Below are 27,910 nucleotides of genomic sequence, written 5' to 3' on the forward strand. Positions count from 1 at the left end.
TAAGATAATCATAGCTAATGTATTTAAGTATAACATACTATTAGTACTGATCATAGTGATTATGCCCAGGGGTGGAACATTAAAATAGCCATGGGCTGCCTGCTAGGAGCAGGCTTATTTTATTGTTTAATAAATATTTGTGTATAATATTTGATGATCAAGGGGCGCAGAAATGCAAAATGCCTCCTTTCAGCAAATGCCCATTCCCTTGTGACGGAAGTCAGTGCAAGAGGGATTCAGTGGGAAAGAAAGTGCCAAACACAACACTAGATCAGCCATCCTGTCTTAAAATAACCTTTCCCCCTGGTTCATTATACCACATGACATGACATCAGTCAGTGTCACAACCTTCAGTCACACGGCTGAGGATACCAGCAGAGCCTGACCTTTAACACAGTACCCAAGAGAACAACATTGTTGTCTTGGCCTTTTTAAAGGACACCAGAACTATCGGACATGTCACTATAGGAATGCAGTATGAGAAAGTTATGGAATGTGGTGAGAATGTGATAGTTTAGTCTCATCTGGGTTTTTTTCCTTCCTATATTACATTTTTGTGTGTGTTTTGACGTGTTAAATTACCATGCTCTTCGGGTCACGGTGATATATGACACATCGCTAATAAAGCTTTGAGAACATCAAGTCATATTGTTTTTCCATCATGTGGAATCTCAAGGTGAGTCCAGTGTACAGTAGTGTGTCTCTCTGATTAAAGGTTAGATACCGTGGGCGAGGCTCCCCTTCTCGTGACCATGATTCTGCACTTACGACTTACCACGGGGAATGCCTGCCTTACATCACATTGCCTGACTGTGACATTGGCCAGCAAACACTGCATGTGACACAATAGCAGTGGTGGAAAACAGTACTCAAATGTTTTACTGAAGTAAAAGCATTCAATACTGCAATATACTGAAATACTTTGTTACAAGTGAATGTCTGGAATTCAAAATTAACAAAAGCGTTGGCATGTACTTAAAATATCAAAAGTAAAAGTACTCATTATGCAGAATGTCCCATTTCAAATGTAGTGGAGTAGAAAAGTACTGAAATTTTGAAGTACAGTAAATACCTCAAAATTGTATACTTAAGTAAATGTACTAGTTGCTTTACACCACTTTGCATGACACCGTCATGTGACAGAGCATTAAGTAAGCAACCCGGTTGCATGCTATCATCTCATTTACCAACTTTAGAAATTCCAGGCATGTATTGTAAGCCACACCTTTCATTCCATTTTAAAGTCCAGAGCAAGTCAAGAAATGGCTGGTAAAAGCTTGAACACCATTGTAACCTCACCAAATGCAGTTTGAATTATGCAAAATACATATGTCCAGTTATATACAGTATGTGATTTATTATGTGAATATCCACAGTATATGAAATTTAAATGTTGGTTCTGTTTAACATGCACTGAAAATGAAAATGCACTTCTTTAGTAAAGCATTAATAATTGTGTATTCAGTTGTTCTTGTCTCATCATCAGGGCACACATAACAGTCAAAAATAGGCTCTATTCAAAGAAATCACCTGGCTAAATTGTCCCAACAAATCTCTGGGTTTGAGTGAAAGGGGAATCTGTGCGGATGAATGAGTGTGGTCCTGCTGACCCAGGCAAAACCCACAGCAGAGAACGACAAGGATTATTGTTCTGCTTCCAGCACAGAGATGTCACCAAGGACAGCGTGACCCCTCTGATCCACACGTGACTCCCCTTTACAACTGTTTGCTGGGGAAAAGGGGGGGGGGGGGGGGAGGGGATTGGGATTCACCTCTGCTTTGTTACATTTCCAGAAATGCAAAATGAAAGGACAAGGAAAGAAGCCATTTAAGCTCTGGTTCCAAAACTATTTTTTATTGAACACAATGCCAACTGTGTCTTTTATAAGAATTTGCAAATATTTAAGAGTAAAAAAAAAAAAAGAAACATAAATACACTTAAATATCATTAGAAATAACTTAACTTGTAGAAAACAACTGTGCCACTTAAAAACCAGCTGGCACCTGAAACACTGAACACACAGAACATATTCTTCACTGTTCATTGGATATTTAGCCCTTCCCTTTTTAAATATAATATATAAAATATATATAAAAATAATAATAACAAACAATTGTAACATCAACAATGTAAATGAATGTGAAATTTCAACAGTCCAGTGTTTCAACAAGTGCTTTTGTTTAAGTGGAGATAGGTTCTAAGGCCTTCGTCCCCCTCAACCACAGTGCTCAAGTTTCTCTCCACTTTTTTGCCACAGGTGCCTTGCCACACAAATACATGTTATATTCCATATACAGTGTCCTCCTTTACATTAACAAGCACAGAGGCTTTTTATTGCCTTAATAAAAAAAGTGCCTTGTCGTCTTGTCTGGTTTCCAAGGCCAAGTGTCACAACTCCCTGACAGTCCTGAACCCGTTGGGAAAGCCATGCCCATTTGATTATTCAACACATCCCCTTCAAGATTGCAGGGTCCTCATCGTTATTCCTCCAAATTCGTTCAGTTTGGTGCTGCGGTTTCATTATCCCATCAAGCAATTCTTTGGGATTTGACCCCATGGTGGCAACGGGTCCATCAGTGTTCACACCGCTCTTCCTATGCAGATAACAGAACCATGAATGCTCTCTTTGCCGCTGCTGGTAGCGAGGCTGTTCATCGTTCAGGTAAGTTAATGATGGGCACCCACTGGTCCATACACCGGCTCTCCCTGCAGAAGTGATTCACTTTGCTCAAAGCAGGGTCCTTCCACTGTGAAGCATGTGGGCTCTGATAAAATCAAGAAAATGGGAGAAAAGACGATAGCTTTAATAATTTGCAGGTGTAGTACATGGGATTTTGCAGGTGACATACAAAGAAATACCATATGCTGATATTCCCCACAAATCACGTGAAGGGGAGCAGTTGTAAGTAAGTAAATGTTTTCAGCTGTGCACGAGGGCATGTTCTGGCATGTCCTTTATAGTAAGGACACATGCTTAGTTAAACTCACATGCTTGGAAATGGCAGTTGCAAGGCCACAGTGTAATAAAACACGGTTTAAAGGGAATTGAACAATGCTGCAATTTCACATGAGCCTGATTACCACATGAAGTCCTGTAATTAATTATGAATTTGCTTGTCCTCCTGCACATGTGACTACAAACTCAACCAATTACATAAACAGCAATATTACAGACAAAATGCCTTGATATTAATTCATAAACGGCTCATTCCACATAGAAGGAAGAGGGGGCGAAGAGAATTGGCACTTACAGTGACCAGGACACAGTGCAGGTCCATGGGCTCTCCTCCAGTCTGCTTCCCCCCTCCACCGACACCAAGGATCTCTGCTAGGCGGCTGGTGTTGTTCACCCTCAGGATGTTGATGTCATTCTCACAGCAGAACGCCTGAATGAGTGTGAAGTGGATCTGGAGGGCCACGTCTTTCACGTCGTCGTCATCTGTGGCCAGAATGCAAAGGACCACGTTATCAGGATCTCTGAAGGGTGGAAGAAAAACAGTGTTACTTTAGTTCTTTTGCACATTTGCAGATGAATGACTACAATAATCTCATGTTTAATCCTTTCACAATTATTATTATTATATATCTGTGTGTGTGTGTGTGTGTGTGTGTGTGTGTGTGTGTGTGTGTGTGTGTGTGTGTGTGTGTGTGTGTGTGTGTGTGTGTATGACTAATTCCAGGGTGGTGCAGTTTAATGGCTCCTAGTTTTACAGTAAAAGTCGCAAATTATCCGAAACAACCATGCTCTTGATAAGAAGTGTGGACTTGGTGTGTTCTATCTGATAAGTACACTTACACATTGAGTGACTTGGCTGCTTCATAGACACCAACAGTTATGCAGCCTTGTGGCAATGCGGTACTGAGGACCTCCTCCAATGCTTTCGCCACAGAATCCATTCTGTAACACAAAATGAAGAATACATGTCAGTATTAGTAACAACTTAAAGTTAAATAAAATCACGCATTCCAGCATTTTTTGCTTTGTGCAGCTGTGTCTGGTCATGCTAGGCTTTGCTAGCTATAGCCTGCACCCGGTGGAAGTGACAAGACGAGAAGTGGTTTGTCATGTACAGAGTTGGGTGTAACGAGTAACGGAAAATATCGTTACTGTAACGACACTACTTTGGTCGGTAGCGAGTAATATAACGACACTACTCCTCCAAAATTGATAATCACACTACAGTTACTGGTCGCTTTAGCGCTGCCGTTACTCGCTACTTGCATCATGTGGCTGCTTTCAGCAGTGTTGCTTTAGAGAATAATGCACACAACGGAGATGAGTTGAACATGAACACTAATGGTGCGCTGGCAACGCAGTAGGCTACGCAGTACGGACTAGAACATGTCAAACCGGTGTCAGATCATCAGCAGCACAGCATTTTTCGTTACTGTCGTGGACTCGTAGGGTGGCCAGACGTCCGGTTTTAGACCCACCTTTCCTCCTCCCAACTCAACCTCTGGCCGGACACATCATTGTCCGTTTTTTTGTGATATAGCCTACAGTGCTTGTGTCATAACTGTCATTTAAGTCGTCTCTGTATTAAAATCTCCGTAGCACTTTTCCGCTGCACAGAAAGCTCGAGCTCCCAGTCTCCCCACTGTCACAGAGACAGAGCAGGCGTTGGGGTGTTGCCATGTCCGCTTATTACAAGCGACTTTGGGCTTGTTTTATGATAGCCCAGTCAGGCTTCTTTTGGGCTGTTTTCATAGACATGGCTGCTTGTTTCTCTTCTAAAACCTGGCAACACTGTTTGTTTGTTGTAGAACGTGTGCTCTCACAATCACTAGTTAGTTAATGTAGAGATAAATAAACCAAATATGCCGAAATGAAAAACTACATTTAATGAGCAATGGAGCAGGGGACTCCACATCATAAAGAAAGGGATCCTAAAGCACTGTGAACATAATTATAGTCTACTGATTTATCTCAGTCTCATTATTTTATTTGAATATATATTGTTGGGAAAGTTAATATTTGCCTAGAACCACGTGGTACAGTGGTTTTCAACCATTTTCATATCAAGGTCCAGTATGTATTCTGCATTTTAGCCATGGACCACCATTTGATGAGATTTGGCCTCACAGACCCCAAACTAAATATTATATTGTTGTGTGGCAGTTCAGTGCAAATTATTTGACAATGCATCTCAGGCGATTTTATGGAGTAACGCAAAAGTAATGTAACGAGTAATGTAACTAGTTACTTTCTCCAGGGAGTAATAAAGTAATGTAAGGCATTACTTTTTTCAAAAGTAATATGTAATATGTAGTGCCTTACTTTTATGAGTAACGGACCCCAACTCTGGTCATGTAAAATAACACATTTTGCAGGCGAAATCACTTGCAAAAAAGACAAAAAAGGAAATCCTCTACTTTAATTTAAAGTTGTACGGTAAACCATAGAAATGTTATCTCGGGCAAACGTGCAAGTTTTTCGCGTGCTGTGGAAGTATACCTCGTGACAGTGCAGGCTCAGCAGAGAAAGAGTGTCCTTCGAATATTTCATACAAAAGAGAACTTCTGATATTCAGTGTGTCACGATGCTGCATATCGACTGCAATACTGCCTATACTATTTTGCAAATGGTGACAACTTTTTTCCCACTTTAAGCATTAATTAACGCATAATAATGTGCACGGGCCGCCCGCATGTCGACAAACGAAAAAGTCCTCTGTACACTCTCTCACTGCCGGGCCGGGCCGGCACGCCGGGCTGGACATGTGTTATGTCTATGTCTAATGTAATCTCTCATTCCATGGATGTCTGCTTACCTTTCTTGAGAGTAATCCCCATTTAGTTCCTCAAACGTCATGTTGTACATATAAAATCCAAGATCCACTGCACGTCCCAGAGAGCAGGCTATAGTGCTGACTGATGATCGATGGCTGTAAATGTAGTATGTCGACGAGCACCGTGCACGTACGCTCTGATCCGTCTGTTCTTCACAACTGAGGAACAAAATCTGGTAACTTCTCATGAAATTCTCCAGGACAATGCTGTTGTTACTGTCTCGTTTGCATACCGCGTGACGATTGGCCGCAAAAACAGCAGCGACAGTTATGAGCCAAACTTGATTGGCTGGCCTTGGCAGGAAGGCGTGGCCTGTCTCCAACCGGGTTGCTGCACTGGCTGGCTGCACTGCAGCATTAGCACTTATGTGCTAAGTGCTAATGCTTCACAGTACAAATTAACTACAATAACTACGTCTACTAGTATGCATAATTATCTTTTTATGTCAGCAAGACACTGCTAAATTTGAAATAAATACGTCGGTCTGGATATAGTTGCTTGTCTAAATCTAAACCTATTTCTACTTTACTCACTCTGATCTAAACAGAAGACAGACAGGCACTGCCATGTTGCATGAAACGATGCAGTATACCACTCTTATCATTCATTGTCAATGGAAGCCACTGAAGCCAGCGACATCATGTCATGACGTTGCAAAGATACATGATGATCCGTACGTTTGTAGCTGCTGCAAGCAAGTGCAAAAGCTACAACAGCTGCAAATACACCGTGCTCCTTTGCATCTGCCCGTGTGAACGCAGCTATAGCATTATTATGGCTAAAGTTTTACACAATTAGTATTAATACATCACCTCCCCAGAAAGAGTGCAGGACTGCGAGTGGTGTGGTGTGTTGTGTTGTTGATAGGACATGGCAACCATGTCGTCTGCACTCTGATTGCCCCATAGAGACTTTAGTTGGTTCCCAAACTTTTTCATATCAAGGAGTCCTTGATATGAAAAAGTTTGGGAACCAAATAAAGGACCCCCAAATTGACACTAATTAGCCCTTATATGCCAGGGACCCCCATAAGAGAAAGGTTTTACAGCTCCAGCAGTCATTCTCAACCCGTTTAATTTCAAGGACCCCCAGTTTGACATGCATTAGGCAACCTAGTGCACGTGCAGCGTAGTCTACCCCCATTTAATGGCAATTCTTATTTATATCTCTTGGAGAGTTACAGACCCTAAGTCAAGGGTCCATTTGGTTCCAAACTATCATTTTGCTGGGGACCCCCTGGAACTCCCTCAAGGACCCCTGGGGGTCCCCGGACCCCACTTTTGGAACCACTGCCCTTAGCCCTAGGGGGCAGAGGGAGGGGGGGTACCATAGCCCTAGTCACTGCATGGACCGTTCACTAGCGAGCGAAAACCAGCCGAAACCGCGCGCAGGTGATGGCCGGGACAGTCAGAATCCAAAGGATTGGCGCCAGAGAAAAGCAAACAAATAGGAATAGGATAATAAAAAAAACCCTTAACACCAATTTGTGTCTCAACTGTAAACTGGTCAAACCAATAAACTGGTCCCGTATACGTCATTGGTCCAGCTTAGTTCTGTAATAAACAAACTGTTTAAATGTCTGTTCATGCAAATTTAAGAATGTGATTTATTCTCTCCATTATTATGGGTTCCAAATTAAACAATGATTGTGGAGTACTGTGTCAACCCTGATAAGGATTTGTGTAAGGGTTTGCAAGCCTTATATGCTGTGCTGGACAAGACAATGACATACATGTATTATAGCCTATAATGTAAAAATAAATAAGTCATTAAAACTTGAACACTGATAACATTTTTCAATGTTGTGATTGTTGTTTTTTAAATTATAGGCCATACAGATACACATACTGTACAGTTGAATCTGAAATCAGCTATGAAGAAAGTTGTGACCTCCTGGCTGTGAACAAGCGAGGAAAGGTGATAAGTCGCCGCCTGGTGGTTGCATGACATCCCTGCACTCCCAGACATTTTTATTTTCAGGACAATGTCTTTTTATACTATGTTTATAAATGTGTTTTATTTTTACTGTGATGATTTTTTGTTGTTTTTACCTGTGATGATATTGTTGTCTATGAATTGATTGCATAGAGCCTACATGGAAACACGACCGCACTACCTATCCCTTTCTGACTGAATGTTTGACTGTACTGCTGTTGCTGTTTATACATTGTCTAATAAACTATTCAATCAATAAAAATGTTATTACTTATAAAACACAGAAATAAACGGACCTTTTCCCAGAAATGCAGTGGTAGCCTACTATATAATAGGCTACAGTTTTTTGTTTTGTCTGCAGGGACAGGGCCGTGCAGAGAGCACTTGAGGGGTCAGGGGCTCAAACCCCAGAAAAGGGCACATTTTCAAGTGCATTTACAAGTGCCTTTAATTTAAGAATAGTTCTATGCCCCAGTAAGAAAGACATGCTTTAACTGGGAGTCAGCTCTCTGAGTCTATATGTCCATTTTGATTTTGAGATAGGCTATAATGGTAACTGCATTGTTGCCTATAGGCTACTTGACTTAAAAGTAATTTGTATAGCTATAGGCTATTGTAAACTAGAATCAGAATAAGACCAGGGGGGACAAGGGGAGTCAAAAATCTACATATTTACACATACATGGTAAATAAAATGGGAAATGGTAGCACTTTTATCGAAAGCCACACACACACACACAAATGGCGGAGGAAACCATGCAAGCCACCAACCTGCAGGAGCAATTAGGGGTTCAGAGTGTTGCTCAAGGACACTTTGACACCAACTCTGGGGGAGCCCACAGGGATCGAACTGGGAACCTCACAGTTGCCATGTCGGTCGTTCTACCGGCCACTCTACCCACATGAACCTGAGATAGGGTAGAAAGGTATGTGTGAGCATAGCAGCAGGTGTATACTGTGCATTAAAGACATTTATATACTTAAGGACAATGTCTGTCTGCTGGGGACACAATACGTATCTGTGTTTGGAAGGGGTGTGACAGACAATCCTTGATTAGTTCCATATCTTTTAACCACTTGAACCCCAGCATCCAAATTCTAGAGGGAACATTAGCCAAAAATAGCAGATTTACAAGTTCACAACACAGCCCAGGTACAGATCCAACTCATGTCCAGTTTACGTCAAGTTTAAGTGGTATAACATGGACACCTCTTTACTCTACTCTAAACTAGAATCCAGATTATCAGTGGCGTGCACAGACATTTAGAGGGGCAGGTGCTCAAGTGAAAAAAGGAACCTTGTGCAGTGCGTGGAACCGGTCGGTTGCCTTAATGGTGTGAGATTTATAGATTTTGGGGCATAAATTAGAAGTTTTAATTAAATTATTAGAAGATATTTTTTTAATAATTGATCAATGTCACCATGGTCCACATACTGTACACTGTACAATTATTTTCCCTTTTTGTTCAAAAGGGCACATTGCTGTCCAGAGGGCAAGGGCAGGTGGTGCTCTAGCACCCCCTAGTGTCTAGTCTATCTGTGCATGCCACTGTATGAATGGGAGAATGTAATGCACAATCTATGTTTGGATATATTATGTTTTGCATAACAACTGACTTTGCCACGTTTAGTTTTGACTTTGGGAACAGAAAGCAGACCTAACAGACACAAAGCCAATGCAAAGATGCAAAGAACTAGAGTGATCCACTTTCTTGTCTTAATGAGGATCTGAGCAGCAGTGATCTGAATCAACTGCAGCCTGATACATTTTTAGGGATTACAGCCAAATCTACTGAACTGAAGATAGAAATATTTTTTTACAATTTTTTTCCAAATCTTGCTGGACATATCTGTAAGTCCTTTAATCCTTGATATTGTTATGACTTTTCTTACTGTGACTGTTGAAATTCAACATTTAATTTAATGGGCATGAAATCTTAGGCTGATTAGTTAAGTTAAAAACTACAGCATAAAACATTGTCTCTGTCTCTGCAGGAACCTCCTACTCAGTGTAACACACACCATCAGCATAAAGTAGAGCAGCCAACTCAGAAGTTGTTGAACAATTCCCCTGCAACTGTAGCCAAGTTTTGGAAGATGCAGTTTGACAATGTACTTTCAGACATTGATGGATTTGGGAAATTCCAAATCATGATTATCTTGATTCAGAGCTTCTCTCGAATTACTTTGCCATGTCACTTTCTATTGAATAACGTCATAGCGGCCATTCCCTCTCACCACTGTGATCTCAGCAATCTTGATGATGGAGGTGTCTTTAGGAATCATTATCAGGAACAGAGGGTTGCTGTTGGGGTTCCAGTTCAGGATGGGATTAGCAACCCACATTTAAGTGTTAACCACATATACCTTGTAAAATGTATTTCTTTGTCTAGATATGGTCGAAGGAAGACACTATTGGTATCTTACGTGTCATCATTGGTGTTTGCTGTTGTTAGTTCATTATCCACATCATATATCATGTTTGTCATGAGATTTTTCAACGGAATGAGCATCCTTTGAGTACTCAGAAAAGTGCTATATAAATTGTATTATTATTATTATTAGGGAGAAAGAACATGAGCAGACTTTTTTAGAGCTCCATTGACTTACTTTATTTTATTGGCACGTTTCGACCGTTACGTCTTCATCATGCAAAATAATACAGAAAGCAGAACAAATATATACAAAATTAATTGAGTAATGATCATGCATAACACCTGGGAGTGAGAAGAAGCCCAGCAACCTAAACCAATCCTATATTATATATTATTAACAATTAATTTTTTGTCTATTGTTTATTCACAGGCCCTTTTAGACAACGAGAGTGTTGCAAGAGGTGATAAAAAGTACACATTTCTGGATGTTGTGAGAACTCCAAATATGAGAAAACTTGCCATATGTTCAGGGATAGTATGGTAAGTAACAATGCCATATAGCGGGATACTATTGTGTGATTGTCATGATCACAGCCCTTTTGAAAGAGTCAGAATCATGTGGCTATTTATGAAGACTTTGATATGCATTTGCCATTGGTCAATATTGGTTGAATATTCGCAGCAAATAATACATGCTAGTTTTAATGCACAGAAACTGTCTTCTCCACTCTTCAGGTTTGGAGTTGCATGTACATATTATGGGATAAGTCTGAATTTAACTGGGTTTGGGTTAAACCCATACTTTACACAGATTATATTTGCCTCAATCGAAATTCCAGGAAAGGTTTGTGTCTATTACTTCCTGAACAAGTTTGGCAGGAAACCTGGTGAGGCTGGGGCATTGCTACTAACTAGTCTTTTTATTAACCTGTTTGTTCCAAAAGGTATTTTTTGATTTCTACCAATATACAATAATGATTTGATCAAATATTCAGATATTTCATAATGTCCCTTGTACTGTAATGTTTGCACAATGGTGTGGTCTGATTCTGAATGAGAATAAAACTATTGATGAATCTAGGACGCAAGTATGCACTGTCAAATTAATTATACACTTGCTTCCTTCAGATATGGGTGTAATACGCACCATTGTGGCTGTCCTTGGTAAAGGCCTATCAGAAGCATCCTTTACTATCATGTTTTTGTACACAACTGAACTCTACAGTAGTCCGGTTAGTCAGCAATAGAGCCATGAAAGCAAGCTTGAGCACAGTGTAATAATTACCACCTGTGCTGTTATATTGCAAGTATTGAGTAATGTGGAATGTTCGATTATTCAGGCAGAATGGTCTAGGATACACCTCATTTAATAGTTGCTACACTCTTGCCTGAAACACTTAAGGCCTATTCATAGTCTGGATTTTCGGTGATGAGGTGACCACCGCTCCGGTGGTGAGCTGACCACCGGAGCTGAAATAACATTGAGCGGTGGTTTGCTCTTCACCGTGGCTCGTGACGTCATGTTGTAGTAAATCCAGACTATGTATGAGTTCGAGGACATTGAACAGCCACGGTATGAAGTCTTACAGCACTGTAAATTATTTCAACAGATTTATTTTACCAGCTTATTTTAACATTAAATTATAAACATTTTCCACATTACAGATCACAAACCAATGAAAAGGAATGGACATAAACCACCTTCATTAGAATGTCTGATGAAGAATGTGTCAAAACGTTAATCTATAATAAAGCCTTAACTGGGAGCTTCACGAAGTTAGTGTGGACTGGTCCCGCACCTGCAGTGGATGTGCCTCTTTCTTCAATGTACAGTATAAACTGAAGCATCAAATTCTAATAAAGAATTTAACAGTGAAATGTTTATTTTGTAGTAATTCCAATTCCATTCTGTAGTGAATGGATTCGTGTTATATATACTTATATAGTGCAGCACATCCTCTGTATGTCGATGTACCCTCAAATGAGCTTCTTGGTTGGGACGGTACAAAAGGGGAAATGAAAGAAACTCTTCACCCATTTTCAACCTTAAACTTCATATTTGGTCCTCATTAATGCACATTAAGATGGTACCATTTTGGTTTGCTTGCCCAGTTTCAGAGCAGGGCTGTGGACATTTTGGAAACCCAGTGCCTACCAATTATAGGTAGACAGGTTTGGTCATGGTTCAAACTAGTCATTGATGCAATTCCAAGAACAATGGCTTTCCAAAATGCTAACATTCCAGGAAGAGAATATCCTATAAGATATAAAAACTAAAAAAGATGAACCTGCAAGTGGTAATAATCACCATAATCACCCTCCAACTGCAATTAATTGAATGTCAGAAGTTAGTCATACCAGGTGAAGATTGACAGAAATCTATATGGGAACTTGTAAATACAAACATTATCTAGAGTCAAATGAAGAAACCACCCGTTAAGATACGTGTAATACAAATCTGTAGCTGCTCACAAACCCAAAACCACTTGTGGATAGATTTTGCAAGTGTTTTGTAGTGGAACTGGATGCAAAAATACAGTTTGACTTTGTAAGCAATGAAACCAGCAACAAATAGAATACCACCTCGTTTTGAGATATACTCTGAAACATGCCACCATCTCCTGACCTACCTACAGGATCCAGGGGAGGGGGGGGAATATAAAACCTCAAGGAAGCAAAAGAGACCCTTGAAACCAATGCAGAAGAGTATACCGTCAAAACAGTTTCAAATTTACCCTCTTAACACTGGATTATGAATCCATCTCAGTCATAATATACACATTTAAATCCTAGATGTGATTTATACTGGGTGCACAGAAAAATCTACAAGTTCCAGACTGAGACATATATGAGCAGACATGTTGCAAGCTTGTAGCTCAGTCACTTTCGGTGCGCAACCAAGTATAAATCAAGCCATAAGCCTTCAATGTCTTGGTTTGTGCTAATATTACAGTCACAAACTCACAACTAAAGTGGGGGAAAGAATTTAGCAGACATGTTTATTTCAGACTAGTTTTATTAATTTCAGCACAAACATCTTGCTGGGTTGTGGTGCACATCAGTAATTTTCTTCACTCAGTTTTTGATGTGGATGCTTTTGAGGCGACTGCCTTCATAGAAGAAATGCGGCGCTTCTTGGCAATTTGTTCTGCCCGCTTCTCCTTGGCCTCCTGTTTGTACAACAAAAACATGTCGGTCAAATACAGTTGCAGGACAGTTCATGATCGCACAGTTGTACAAATTGTGATTTGCACCAAGTATATGACAGAAGCCCTGCAGTAGTTTTGTAGGATGCATGGGAATGAAAATTGACAGCAACCAAACTTTTTAACTCAATGACTGGCCGATTTATTTCACATACCTTCATTCTCTTGGCCAGCATCTTGGCATAGTCCGAGGCCTCCTCTTTGTTTTTCAGGGCACGCCTTTTCTTTAGTGCAATGCGGCGCCTGTTGTGCTGTAGCACGCGAGGTGTGACCAGCCTCTGGATCTTGGGTGCCTTGGTTCTGGGTTTCTTGCCTGATTGAGAGTAAAGTATCCTGCATCAGGACCCGCCGTTACCATGTTCCACTGATGATGCAATTATAGACCCCTGGTGACTCCAGTAACCAAGTAGAGGCTCAAAGAACACACTAAACATTGGTGCTTGAGCAATACAGGCATACAATTTGTACCCATTCAGTATTTTAGCTGTGACGTGAGCGCCCCCTCCTGAGATACTTCCGGGTCCTACTTTTATGTCCCCATAGAGTTATACTGTGACGCTCCGTCGGACTAAATCTGAGACGAAAACAACCACGAATGTCTCATTTTACCGCAACAACAAAGCTGCGCTGCTCTCCCAAATCTGGCTGTGACAGGCCGTCTGCCCCACATGGAATACTATGGCCATTTTATTTCATTGGGTCAACTACATCCTCATTAATGCAAACTAGATTCAACATACTCAAGCCTGCACACATTCTAAATATGCCCCCGAAATATTAGAGTAAATGGACTGTTGCCACCTTCAATAATAATAGTCTTTATTGTCTCCACATCATATATTTTTGTTGTCAGACACTTGAGTTGGAAGCATTAAGACCCATTTTAACCCTCAATGGCTTCCTTTCTGAAAAATAACGCAAGTGTAAAAAGATTCACACGTTTAGATATTCTATTTACACTGGGATGCGGACGGGATCTGGTGCCACTTGGACCCGGACGTAACGCAGCACTACAAAATGACGTCGGACTTAAATACTGTCATAATGCTGGACAGAACATGGTAGCAAATTTCACCTTCTTTTTTCACAGGTCTCCTGATCACGTACTGCCTCACATCATCCTCTTTAGACAGGTTGAAGAGCTTGCGGATCTTGCTGGCCCTCTTGGGACCCAGGCGACGTGGTACAGTGCCATCAGTCAGTCCTGGAATTTCTTTCTCACCTGAGTGAGAAACACACAAGTTAGTACAGGACAGTACAGGACATGAAAGTCAGAAAAGTAAAAAAAAAAAAAAAAAATGATATAGGCAGTGTGATTATTATTGATAATCTACAAAGCTCAAATTTCACATTCTAAAGTTGCATACGAACAGTAAGAACTCCATCGTAAACTAGCATAGCTCGCCATTTTAGTAATTTGGAGGCGATTGCAGACACCTTTACTTGCGCCAAGCAATCAGGAACCATTAGTAGCAAACCACATCAAGCCTAAAAGTTGACATGTCAATGTTTCATTTCTCATGTCAGACAAGGTTCAAATTGCAAAAATAACCTATATAAGTGCATTACCTTTTTTGACGATGACCAAGTTGAGAACGCTGAGGTTGGCGTCGACAATACAACCACGCACAGACTTGCGCTTGCGCTCGCCAGTCCTGCGGGGGCGGTAGCAGGAGTGGCCCTTGAAGAGCAGAAGTTGCACACGGCCCTGGGTCAACACACCCTGCTTCATTGGGAAGCCCTGTTTGTCGTTGCCTCCACTGATGCGCACCACATAGCCCTGCATGAGCAGATAATGACATGAACATTTACTGTACTGCATTAATGTGTCCGACATTGCAGAACTATTTCAACATCAACTAGTATTTTATCCTTTGCTAGGTTTAATGTCTCCCAAGCTGAGAGTTCAGATTTTGTGATTGAGAGAGCAATGCAGTTCAACTTCAGACATGGTTAAGTCAGGTTGCATCTGGTAAAGCAGCTCCACAGTTACTATAGCAACACGCTATCCCCCCTTAACTACAGGGCAGTGAAAGGGTCTGCTGGTGTGCTTACAATGTGCAGTACATGACATGTAAGGCATGCATTATGATGCATACAAAATCTAGTGATATGTTCTAAATTTAGAACATAACATTTATCGTTTCTGAATTCTGATATTGCAGGTCTTGGAAGTTATGCAATGCATGCATGTATAAACTACCATCAACTACATTACCAAGGTAGAGCAGCTCCAGTTCATGGCAACACATACAGTAGGCCATCTCCCCTTTACTACAGGGAAGTCCAAGGGGCTTCTGGTTTACAATATTACCATAAATACTATAATCATGCGTTTAATATACTATTTCTTACCTTCCACTCATCTCCGAGAGGGTCAGCGGGCACCTCAGTAGCCATGCGCTTCTCGTAAAAGATTCTAAGTTTTCTTTCATCATCCACTTCAATTAGCTTTTGACAGCCAGTAGCCGGGAAAGAAATGTTCAGCTGCAAGACAAATACACCAATATTAATAACCTAGCAGTGACGTCATGTGGCAGCCCCAGTGGGCAACCCTCACTTTTTGTATTAATACATTGATTAATTTAAATGTTTAACAGTTTGCAGAATTACAGTACATTTCAAGAAGAAACTTAACAAAGACTGTCGTTAACTGTGAGGAGACGACGAAATTAAGCATTACACTCGTTTACAAGAGGGTCCACCATGTTCAATTCATCAAACAAGATGTGTTATTCCCCTGTGCCTTATTGTTAATTAGATCTTCCTCGACTTGACAAGTGGCACAAAGTCAGCATTACAGCAAATTGTCTAACACAAACTTCATAGTTTCCCAATGCAAATCTGGCGAGGGAGGGGGTATACCCAGGCTAGGTTTCCCTTAGACTCAAGGTGGGGGTCTGGGGGATAATGTTTGCTTGCTTAAGTTGCTTGTATTTGAGAACACAAGGTACCGTAATTACTTCCATAACGTTAAGTAAGTCAAACTAGCCAGCAACTGTAAACTATTGAATTAAAATGTTATTCTAAATAGACAAGCAGGCGTCCATAGTCCATACTTAGCCCAAATATTTCGACGTAATTTTATAAACTGTGAAAATATGACAAAATAATTTGAATTACCTTCATCTTGAATACTTAACACACAGCACAATCTCCTGCCACACTGAAAAGAGCCTATCAGGTATGGAATCTGCATACGGATGTGCCAAACAAGAGAAGTGTGTGTAAAGTGAGTGCACTGTCAGCTCTGCTTTTCAAGCAGCTACACTTCCTTCACATGTGTTACCAACTAATTAATTAGTCCGGCACTGCTGGTGTTGAGCACGCTGCTGGAGGCCAGGGCCCAGGCGCCTAAGCCAATCAAATGGAGGGAATTAAAGTAGTGCGCGTACACCAAAGGAGAGGGCTCTATTATCAGCTTCTGTCTTGTAATGTATCAATGTTTCCACTGGAGGGAGAGAGAGAGCTTTGACTGAGAGAAGCGTTATGTGTTAGTGAAAGTATATAGGCCTGAGTGGTGGTGACCACTGGTGAGTGAATGAGTGAATGAGTGAATGAGTGAATGAGTGAATGAGTGACGGACGGACGGACGGACAGACAGACAGACAGACAGACAGACAGACAGACAGACAGACAGACAGACAGACAGACAGACAGACAGACAGACAGACAGACAGACAGACAGACAGACAGACAGACAGACAGACAGACAGACAGACAGACAGACAGACAGACAGACAGACAGACAGACAGACAGACAGACAGACAGACAGACAGACAGACAGACAGACAGACAGACAGACAGACAGACAGACAGACAGACAGACAGACAGACAGACAGACAGACAGACAGACAGACAGACAGACAGACAGACAGACAGACAGACAGACAGACAGACAGACAGACAGACAGACAGACAGACAGACAGACAGACAGACAGACAGACAGACAGACAGACAGACAGACAGACAGACAGACAGACAGACAGACAGACAGACAGACAGACAGACAGACAGACAGACAGACAGACAGACAGACAGACAGACAGACAGACAGACAGACAGACAGACAGACAGACAGACAGACAGACAGACAGACAGACAGACAGACAGACAGACAGACAGACAGACAGACAGACAGACAGACAGACAGACAGACAGACAGACAGACAGACAGACAGACAGACAGACAGACAGACAGACAGACAGACAGACAGACAGACAGACAGACAGACAGACAGACAGACAGACAGACAGACAGACAGACAGACAGACAGACAGACAGACAGACAGACAGACAGACAGACAGACAGACAGACAGACAGACAGACAGACAGACAGACAGACAGACAGACAGACAGACAGACAGACAGACAGACAGACAGACAGACAGGGAAACCATTGGTCCAATTGAATTGTCAAATTGATGAAAATCATGAAAAGACATAATTATACTGGTACTATAGTATGTCATTTTTCATTATTTTCATAATTTCGTCAAAAATCATTAAGAAAATCACATACTGTATGTCGTTGAAAACTATGAAAAGCAACAAGGCCTATAGTAGGCCTATATCGTTTTTACTATAATAGTATATTGTTGGAAACCATGAAAAGGTCATACTATAATATGTAATTTTTCATGATTTTTGACAATGAAAGAATGTTGGTAAAAAAAACATGAAAAACGACACACGTTTTTTTTATGGTTTTGGAGCTCCCACTGCACAAATCTCTCCCTATAGTTGCAATGCTACACATTCTCTTACTATAATAGAGAGCTCAGCTTGCACAGATAAACAGCACATATTACCTTCAGCCAACCATCATCTACACGGTGCAACACTTTGTGATTGTGTACACTGGGGTAAGCATTAAACAACCATTCATTTACTACCATAAAGTATACCCATACTATTTAGGCTATACACACATTTATTGTTGCATGTTTGCAACACACACATTCTCACAAAAAGTAGCCCTGGCTACAATTCCACGTGACTGTTCAACACGGAATCTTCAGGCAGTTCTCAAATGTGTACACTAGAGAGAGCTAAGTGATTAGATGATTTGTCATGGTTCAAGTCGGGATATCCCACTATACTGCTGCTGAAGAACACAAACCATATATTCAAGCTTGACCCGAGAGGAACATTAATCAGATATGGTTCAGGGAGCTGGTCTAAGTTTCACTGGAGTTTCCAAATAAGAAACTATGCACATATGAGCACATGTTTGTGAATGTAATTTGACAAGCCAAAGCTTACAATTTAGGTGAAAACCAGACAATGTCCTGAAAGATCCAGTAGACCCTATTCTTAATTTAGTCTCCTGTGCACACATATGGTGGCACACAGACATGCGCGCTCTCTCTCTCTCTCTCTCTCTCTCTCTCTCTCTCTCTCTCTCTCTCTGGTGAAGCAATAATCTGACATAAATTATGTCATTATCTAAACGGGAGGGAATGAATAGGATATACAGTATCAAAATGAAAACCTTATGTAAATACTTAATACATGATGAAAGTATAATTGAACACCAGTTTCGGACATCCCAGCGATCAGATTTCCATGCAGTATTTGGTGTTCATCTTTGATCAGGCCCATGTGTGTCACAGTTCAAGGTCACTGTCATCACGTGCTCCTAAATCACTGCTTCTCAACTTCCGGTCCGGGGAGGCAGGGACCATGAGGGTCCAAATCGACCCTTATGGATGGGTAAAGTTACTCAGAGTGGTCCATTTGGTTCCATTTGTACGCTCTCCGAATTAAATGAACACTGAGATGTTTACAGAGAGTATCAAATGGGGGCAGTGGTGTAAAGTAACTAAGTACAGTTTTGAGGTATTTTTACTTTACTTGAGTATTTCCAATATCCAATTGGCAAAAAAAGAGCAATGATGTGGAGCGAATCTTGATTGATTTGCAACAAAACAGGTCGTATCTTAGCTGTTATTCATATACTCATTGCTGTTCATATTCATATCATGAATCATATCATATCATTTCTTAGTTCCCATTGAACCTCTGTCTACAGCCAACCTTAACGGTTGGCCATCACTGATTGGGTCTTACCTCGGCAAGGTTCTTAATGACCGAAGAGAATCGTTTGATTCTGATCTCGGGATGTAAAACCCCAATTGAGTCCATCCACAGATATTCCGGAGACAAAACCTTGGTGTGTTTATGGATCCACAGGTACCTGTTGAAGTGGCTCTCGTCTTGCCACACTGCCTCTATAAAAAGTATGCACATGCATGATTTTCCCATCAGGACACGCCCCCTCATCTAGACTGAGTGGCAAAACATGTGTTGGCGTTTGGAAGCGCTCGTTGGAAATCACTCAACCGTCCTGCGTACCACCTGTTTCTAAATGTCACATGAGGCAGCAAAATGTTGTGTTATTGAAAACAAGCACTTCCAAACTCTGACACTTGCAGGGCATTTCTTGACAGAAAGTAGCTCATAACGTTTCTATGGTGGATTTTCATGAAACAAAAACTTTGCAGATAGAAAGAGGATAATTCAAGCTTTTCGTTCAGCTGCAATGTTGGTGCGTTTAACATTGTTTAATGCAATCAGACAGGACTTTTCTGTTTGGATGAATGGGCTGTCAAGGCCAGAAAGTAGTTTTTTTTGCCACTCAGTGGGCGTTCCCGCATAACTTCCAGGTACGATGATGTCACGCGCATACACTCTATTCCCTGCTGGGCATCCAGATCAGAGTTGTGGCTGCAAGTTGACACCAGATAATGGACAAGTAAGGCAGCTCGCCACCAAATACCGCAGCCCGGAAGTATAGTAGTCATCTTCGTGAGGGGCCTGTAGGCCTTTGAGGCTGGCCTACCGTACACGTTCATAAGTAAACGCACTGCGCTCCTCGGGGTAAAACCATGGGTGTAGTACGGCGACCAGCTGACCGAGAGTCTCGGTCCCCCATGCAGCCACCGTGGAACTTTGTGTCAACGTCCTAAACAGAATATGTAGTCGGCGTGGCCTCGTATAGCTCCGTTTCTATTCGATCCTGAATATATTTCATCCTTCCGGCTGATATATCCTGCCAGCGGTTCATCCCCGGCACGGACGGACGTGACGACCAGCTCTCGCCCCCCCCCCCCCCGGCGCCCAACTCCACAGAAGGGACCGGCCTTGTCCGGGCCGGTCCGTAAACACGTAGAAACGGACCTTTGGCGGCACTCTGCTCGAAGAAATGGTGCTCCGCTGTCTCCAGGAAGTCCTTCAAGAAGTTTGTTTTATACAAGATGGTTTTTGGTGGAATCCAGGTTAACAGGAATGGTCAGAGAAGAGATCAGCTTATATATGTATGGGTGCACATCCCTATAGGATAACTTAAATATTATTTAAAGTTTTATTTTTCCAAGCATATCAATGAATTGTATCATCATGACCCAATGATATCCTCTTCCAAGGATATCATTGTATCGCGAGTATAGAAAGTAAATTATGTACTGTATTTTTTCATATCTAACAGGAGAGTGAGGAGGGAAGATGGACAATGCACCAGTTTAATTTTAAGTGTTCTTTTGCAGGGGCTTCAGTCCAGATTCTGCATGGGAAACCACAGTTAACCTATTGCATGGTTTTCTTTTAAACTATAATCTATAATTTGTGACAATTAAAAAGTCATAGTAAAATAGAAAACATGGGCTATATAGATCCCCCCCAGGACCTGTATTGAGAATCTTTCTTCTATAATGTTAAATGTTCCAATGTTCACTTGCATTAATGAGTTGTGTTCAAATTAAAAGTTTTCCAAATTATGTATTCAGGCTCCCCCTGAGTTTGTGTCCTTGAGCAAGAGTCTGAATTGTTCCCAGGTTGGTGCCTTGCATGGTTTCCTCCACCATTGGTGTATATGAATGTGTGTGTGAATGGGTGAATGTAATGCACAATCTATGTAAAGTGCCTTGGCTAAAGGCGCTATATAAATGCACCATTTACCTATGGGTCCTCTCTCCCTTGGTTTGTTAGATGCAGCTCAGAATTGAATGTTACTCAAGTCATTACCCATAATGCCCAACACCTGTTACTGTAACACTCAACCCAAATCCACTGCTCTGCTTAAACAGTCTGACTGGTTATAGTTTGTCAAGAGGCATTTGGTGATCAGCGTGCCGAACAAACTGAAAATATGGAAAGAAAAACCCTGGCAGCGGCAAGCCTACAATTCATCAGGGGGATGCTTTCCAATAATATTATTTTCTTTTGCAAATCTAACGTGTGGACCCTCCTCGACTGGGGGGAGAAAAACGAGGTGGGGTGAGGAAGTTGAAGGCCTTAAGACTGGGCGACAGGCATGATGAATGCAGCGCGCACTGACACCCCTATGGAAGAGACCAGAGATACCTTTGTCTTGTCACAATAATCCTAATCTGTTCGAAGATGGGGCCACATTAGAGAGAGAGAGAAGGACAGAGAGAGAGAGAGAGAGAGAGAGAGAGAGAGAGAGAGGGAGGGAGGGACGAGGAAAGAAAGAACAATGGAGAAAGAAAGTGCGGGGGGGGGGGGGGGGGTAAAACACGTATAAGAGAATGGAAGCAGAGCGCTGGTCGGCAGTGATGAATGTGGCTACATCAGAAGTAGGGCTCCGTATGATGTTTCTCTCTAATGGCCTGATTGCTCAATTAATTCTGCAGCCCGTTCTCATGCCGCCTCCCCCCGCCCCCCCCCCCCACCACCACTCCCTTTAACCCATTCAAACCTGAGATCAGATTAAAAAAATGTCTGTTCTGAAAAAGCTATGTTTCTGTGTCAGTCGTTCTTCGATTTTTCAAAAATAGCAGACCTACAAGCTCGTAGCGCGCCACTCGGTGGCGCGCTATGAGCTTGTAGATCTTTTTCTTTCTTTTTCTTTTTCTTTCTTTTAACTTTGTAGATATTTTTCAATAGCTGCTAAAGCATAACATAATGCTAACACCAAAACGGGTGCCCGCCCAAAATGGGTTAATGTGGAAACGGCTTTATTTTTCTCCCAGATTAGTATAGATACAGGCTGACAGTCTTGCACTGCTCAAGGTATTTGGGAGGTATAATTCATTCATAATGCCACAATGTGCCCCATCTATCATCGGGAGCTTTTTCCTTTACGCTCGCTCCCTCTTCTCATTCCCAGCTTCTGGGCCTTTTGGGGCAAAGCATGAGGGAGGGAGGGAGGGGGGGGGGGGGGGGGGGGGGAGTGCACGCCACGCACTGTGCACACGCGTGTATTGCATATATATGCCTGCACGTGTGCAAGCGAGAAATGTGTGACATGTTGACATGTTTAAGTTGGTACGGTGTGTGTGTGTTTGTGTCTATGTTATGCATGTGCATGCATATATTTTAGACTATTAAGATGTCATAATTATATAGGTGTTGAGATGGAACGTGTGCGTGCGTGCGTGCGTGCATGCGTGCATGCGTGCGTGTGTGCGTGCGTGCGAGAATGAGAATGGTGGGGAGGGAGGGGGCAGACAAGGTTGTGGGGTCAGCAGCTTCCCTTCTACTGATGTATTAGCTGGCATATGCAAGCGATGAATTACCAGGCAATGGGAGTCAATTATCTACACTGAGGGGAGAAAGAGAAAACAGGGGCCTGGCGCCTGTGGCCCCAGGGTCTCTTTTCCAATTCAGAGAATGATTTTCCAAAGTACATGGGAAGACAGGAGAGGAGTGGTGTGGGATGGAGAGGAGAGGAGAGGAGAGGAGAGGAGAGGAGAGGAGAGCCTCTCTCCTCTCATTTGAGCACAAGTGGGAGAGCAGGAGGGGGAAAAAAGGGGATTGCAAAAACTACCAAACTGGCCCATACTGCTCTCCATGCCACAGAGAGTGTTAGAGGGGCAGGGGCTGACATCTCGTAAAGAGGGCACTTTTGGGCACTTTTGAACAAACACAGCGAAAATAGTATTTTGTACATCTGCTATTTTCGTGGAGCAACCCATAGCACTCTTTGGGCTGTATTTTGCGTGTCTTAAGTACCAGGTCTTATTCCCTAACTTGAGTAAATTAAAGACCTTGAGGCGTGATCAATGCCATTTGGCTATTCTGAGTGGCCAAAGAGCATTGACCACGCCTCCAGGTCTTTAGTTTACTCAAGTTAGGGAATAAGACCTGGTACTTAAGACACGCAAAATACAGCCCTTTATCTACTGGAGAGATGCGGAGTAACGACATGGATTTAGAAACTAATTATAGTTCAGGAGTCTTTCTCCTGAACGCTGCCTTCCAGTATCTGGCATGGAAAGGAGAGTAAGGGCATTTGCATTTCTTCCACCATACTGTAGTAAATGCTGCATTTGTGGTCTGGAGAGGGCAGTTGTTTTACAGACGGGTAAAAGGGGCAAGGGCTGAAGCCCCCCTTTCATGTCTATGTGTGCCCCCCCCCCCCCCCCCACACACACACACACACACACACACACACACACCCCTTCTCTCTCCCTCCCTCCGTCTCCCTCTTTCTCTCTCGCCAACCCCATCCAGAACAAGGCGCTGCATGTGTGCAGGAAAATGCAAAAGGCTATTATCAAACCGTCAGAAATGCACAGAACGTTCACTTATGATGGATGCGTGTGGGATTTAGAAAGGCCTCCTGTCAAACACCCGGCCCTTTCCCCTACTTAACAAGTCCTCTCTTTTTTTTCCCCCACCTCCCCGTATTTCTCTCTTGGATCAAAATCGTATATATCGGGCTCCCAGTTGAAATAGCAGAAGACTTTGTAATATATGGAAGGAGCGCACACCCATGGCACTCTAGCACGTGTACTCGGCTAAAGTGTCCCCCGCCGCCTTGTCAGTTATACTTCCTCCAAGGAGGGTCTATATATATTATTTTTTTAGAGAGAGAGAGAGAGAGAGAGAGAGAGGGTGTGTGGAGGTGTTGGGGGTCTTATATCATAAGCAGTCCAAGCTGTTTGGAGAAACGTGCTGTCTGTCTGGATGCTGAGGGACATGTCACATGGCTGACCCTCGGGGAAATGAGGTCATTAGCTGGACTTACAGGGGGTTTGATCGCCAGGTAATGGGTTTTAATGATGGAGTTTAGCATACAGTGCCGCCAGGGACTGACACACAGACGTGCACGCACGCGCACACACACACACACACACACACACACACACACACACACACACACACACTTCCCCCCCCCCCCCTCAGTTGACAACTGACACAGACCTTCCTATTGGATGTTGCTGCAGTATAGGAATTCTCCCAGTATAGTGACTCAAATCCATATCAAGAAAGAAACGGGGCCTTAAGTGTTTCTCTTATAAGTTGCTTTGATAGATAAACTTAATCACTTCTGTTGGACACTCAAAGAAGCCAAAACGGCCCCCTGGAGTCCATCGGGAGAAAAGAGGATAATATGAATTCAGAGAATTGGGCATGAAGCACAGCCAAGTCCTATAAACACTTTTAAATCTTGAAGTGTAAATGTCTGCCAAATGAAAACAAAATAGCATTATAACAGAAAGGTTCTTATAAGTCCATACGCAGTGCATCCCAGATGTGATCAACAGCTTGGCCACAGTTCAACTTGAGATAATAGAAGGATACAGTGATGTGTGCTCTATAAACTCATGGAATGCATTGTTTATCATGGGAGGGTATATATACAGTATTGTATAAAGACACGGTTTCGGGTCTCAGCAGTCAGTTTCTCTGGAGTCCGGGATGAGAAAAGTGTGAATTATATATAGTAGAGTGACAGTACGGCTCCCAAGAACAGATATTCAGGCCTATAAGACACTTTAGTACATGCTTCTGGGAATCTCATTGGATGCTCACATTATAGCAGGTGCTGTTGGTCAGGTGTTTAATTGCACACCATGACATGTCAGGAGCTGACATACTGTATGTACTGTACGTACTGACAATTGGTTTACAAATCAATCGTATAGTAGTCATCGACAAACACTGCATCCCGCATTCACAGTACAGTACAGTACAGTACAGTACAGTACAGTACAGTACAGTACAGTACAGTACAGTACAGTACAGTACAGTACAGTACAGTACAGTACCATTCACAGACTACGGTCTGGGACATACTGTACATGGGCCACATGCGGCCCCCTCTATCACTTAATGCGGCCCACAGGTTAATATCAGAATGCTGACAAATGATTGATTTCAGCTGTTATACAATTCCAAACATGCAAACATGACCCGTTTAAATTACTTACTTCAGTCTATATAATGTAGCTTAATAAATATAGTATTAATATATGTTATTGTCTTTTCATGTCCAATTTATTTGTATTTAGTTCATAAAGTTAACATAACTATTACTAAATGCATTTAAAATTATTTTTTTGCTACAACAGAAATATGCGTGGCCCTCTGGACCGAGTGTGGAAATATAGTGGCCCTCCCCATCGTCAAAGTTGCCCACCCTCCCCTGGTCTGGGACATGGGACATCATGCAAACAACAAAACTAAGACAAATATATCCAGTGGCTTAGTTTCTGTAGGTTATGAGGGTAACTGAGTACTTACTGTAATTACTGATAACACATGCAATAACAATACTGTGGTTGGCAACAAAGTATGTATTAAGTATGAACAATACAATTAGAGATGTCGGAAGAGTAGCCTATTGGTATCGGCCCTTATTTGTCATATCGGTATCTGCGAATATGCCAGTCCAACCGCTGATCCGACACAGGGGTAAAGGGGTTGACACTATGGCAGGTAAATAAAATGTTGGGGCATGTGGAGCTTGCTATGGAGTTGCCCAAACTGCAAGTGCACATATACGAGTGAGGAGTCTGCTATAAACACAACACGAGATACATAGCTAGATTGATAAGCCTAACAGTGGAATATCTACGTATATACAGTATAATGGATCTACAGTATGCGTATACACTATATATAGTGCTATGTCTACATAAAATGCTATCTAAGTTAAGTATCTAAGTCGAGCCCTTTGCATACGCCTGCAAGGTCCTTGAGGCTACAGGGCAAGTACGTACTACGGCAAGTGCTACGGGCCAAGATCGGAGTCTGAAGAGGTGAGTTTTCAGATTACGGCAGAAGATTGGGAGTGAGCCTGCAGTTCTGATTGCAATGGGAACGGAAGTGCATTCCATCGTTTTGGAGCCATGAAGGGAGAAGAGTTTGGCGATGATTATTTGGCGATGATAAAAATAACTTTCCGACAGCGTCACCGAGGATGAAAACACAAGAGAGCCTTTCGTCTTTTGTCCACCAGTGGTGGAAAAAGTACTCAATTGTTTTATTTGAGAAAAATCTACCAATACTGCAATGTAGCGGTTTGGCACCGCTGAAAATGGGCTAAAAGAAAACTCAGTTCTGTGTCAAACTCAGCAACAACATTTAAGACGAATACCCTGATCAGACTGATAAGGTATAACTATGAATGCTGTAACTTAGGATCTTATACTCCCTTATTGCTCATTGCCATTTGTGATCATGGTAACATTCGTATATTTCTCTGCAGACCTTGCAAACTGAATTTCCCCAAGGACCGTGTGTGTGTGTGTGTGTGTGTGTGTGTGTGTGTGTGTGTGTGGAGGGCAAGTGATGCTATGGTGGTGGAGCATCGTATATACGGTATAGTATAATATGAATAAATAGTTCCATATCATTCCTCTCCATTGTAGCTTGGGTTCATCTCTGTTTGTTTTCCCAGACAGACATGGTCGTTTTTGTGCCTCTATACATACCAATGCATACACAGAAGGACAGCCTGCCAGACAACCTACACGGAGGTGCGTCTCCTCTACTCAATATCGTTACAGTTTTCTTCAGGGACTATCAACCCCCCTTCACTTCCCCTATTACCCCCCCCCCCCCCCCCCCACACACACACACACACACACACACCACCTCACCCCATGCCCTACGGCGACATGCGCTCCACAATGGAAGAACGGAGTGGTTTGGGAAATGATGGCCATTTATAACTGCCTGACGCCACATCTCAACTCCCCCCCCCCCATACACCACACCACCCACACATCCACCCACGCACACACACACACACACACACATCCACCCACACACACACACGCGCGCGCGCGCGCTCTGACAAGAGTTTTGGTGCTGGGGGGGGTGGGTGGGAGATGAGGAGACTGGAGACAAAGCGAGAGCGCAACGCTTTCCGCTGGCTAATGTCACACAATTACCTCTTAACCGCACAGACAAGCACTGTGCAAACGCGCCCAAAGTGTGACATCACATCAGAACTGTCACAGGTGATCGAGTCGAGCTCGGCACCCGCGAGAGAGCTCGCTACCTGCTAGCTCGTCTATCTGTCTGTCACGCAGATGACTGTGTGTGTGTGTGTGTGTGTGTGTCACAGTGTGTGTGTGAGTGTGTATGTGTGTGTACACTACAGTATGTGGGAACGAGGGAGTGATTTAAATTGATAACTGAATACAAATGTACACGTAACAGCGGTGTTCTGCTGTCATCATTCATGGTTGCTCAGCCCTCATTCAGGACGGACGGATGAATTATTTCCTTCAGTCAGACCTCCCTGGCTTCCCTGAACTGCCTGCCTTCCTGCAAGCAGGCAGACGGGCAGACAGACAGACAGACAGACAGACAGACAGAGTCTAACGGGTCAGAGGGTG

The 27,910-nt window shown here is 42.5% G+C and overlaps 2 protein-coding genes across 3 annotated transcripts in view; both read right to left on the reverse strand.

Annotated features, from left to right (window-relative positions):
• Positions 1-1,834: 1,834 nt before the first annotated feature.
• Positions 1,835-6,006, reverse strand: LOC308325322 (growth arrest and DNA damage-inducible protein GADD45 alpha-like). The gene is made up of 4 exons (XM_080777811.1): positions 5,773-6,006; positions 3,798-3,899; positions 3,253-3,478; positions 1,835-2,766 (listed from the first exon to the last, which is right to left on the reverse strand). Exons 1-4 carry the CDS (start codon positions 5,976-5,978, stop codon positions 2,653-2,655), a joined length of 648 nt encoding a protein of 215 aa, XP_080633937.1. The 5' UTR covers positions 5,979-6,006; the 3' UTR covers positions 1,835-2,652.
• Positions 6,007-13,154: 7,148 nt separating this feature from the next.
• Positions 13,155-27,910, reverse strand: part of LOC308325289 (small ribosomal subunit protein eS6-like) — a 97,672-nt gene continuing 82,916 nt past the window's right edge. The window contains exons 1-6 of one of the 2 annotated variants that reach the window (XM_080777773.1): positions 16,432-16,539; positions 15,664-15,795; positions 14,878-15,088; positions 14,384-14,530; positions 13,464-13,621; positions 13,155-13,272 (exon numbers count right to left, since the gene is read on the reverse strand). In XM_080777773.1, the coding sequence (XP_080633899.1) occupies positions 13,174-13,272; positions 13,464-13,621; positions 14,384-14,530; positions 14,878-15,088; positions 15,664-15,795; positions 16,432-16,437 (753 nt within the window). In that variant the 5' untranslated portion in view covers positions 16,438-16,539 and the 3' untranslated portion in view covers positions 13,155-13,173. Of the gene's footprint in view, positions 13,273-13,463; positions 13,622-14,383; positions 14,531-14,877; positions 15,089-15,663; positions 15,796-16,431; positions 16,540-27,910 lie in introns of those variants that run through there. The other variant, XM_080777772.1, reaches the window with a different exon arrangement.

This window comes from Protomyctophum bolini, assembly GCF_963924005.1.
Source record: "Protomyctophum bolini genome assembly, chromosome: 12".
NCBI classification, from domain to species: Eukaryota; Metazoa; Chordata; class Actinopteri; order Myctophiformes; family Myctophidae; genus Protomyctophum; species Protomyctophum bolini.

Bases quoted from the DNA above. Each gene is read 5' to 3' on its own strand.
- LOC308325322 (XM_080777811.1), bottom strand. From the start codon at position 5,978: ATGAGAAGTTACCAGATTTTGTTCCTCAGTTGTGAAGAACAGACGGAT. The intron at 3,900-5,772 runs GTAAGCAGACAT...TTTGTGTTACAG, and splicing joins GGGGATTACTCTCAAGAAAG to AATGGATTCTGTGGCGAAAG. The intron at 2,767-3,252 runs GTAAGTGCCAAT...TGATTTTATCAG, and splicing joins TGCACTGTGTCCTGGTCACT to AGCCCACATGCTTCACAGTG.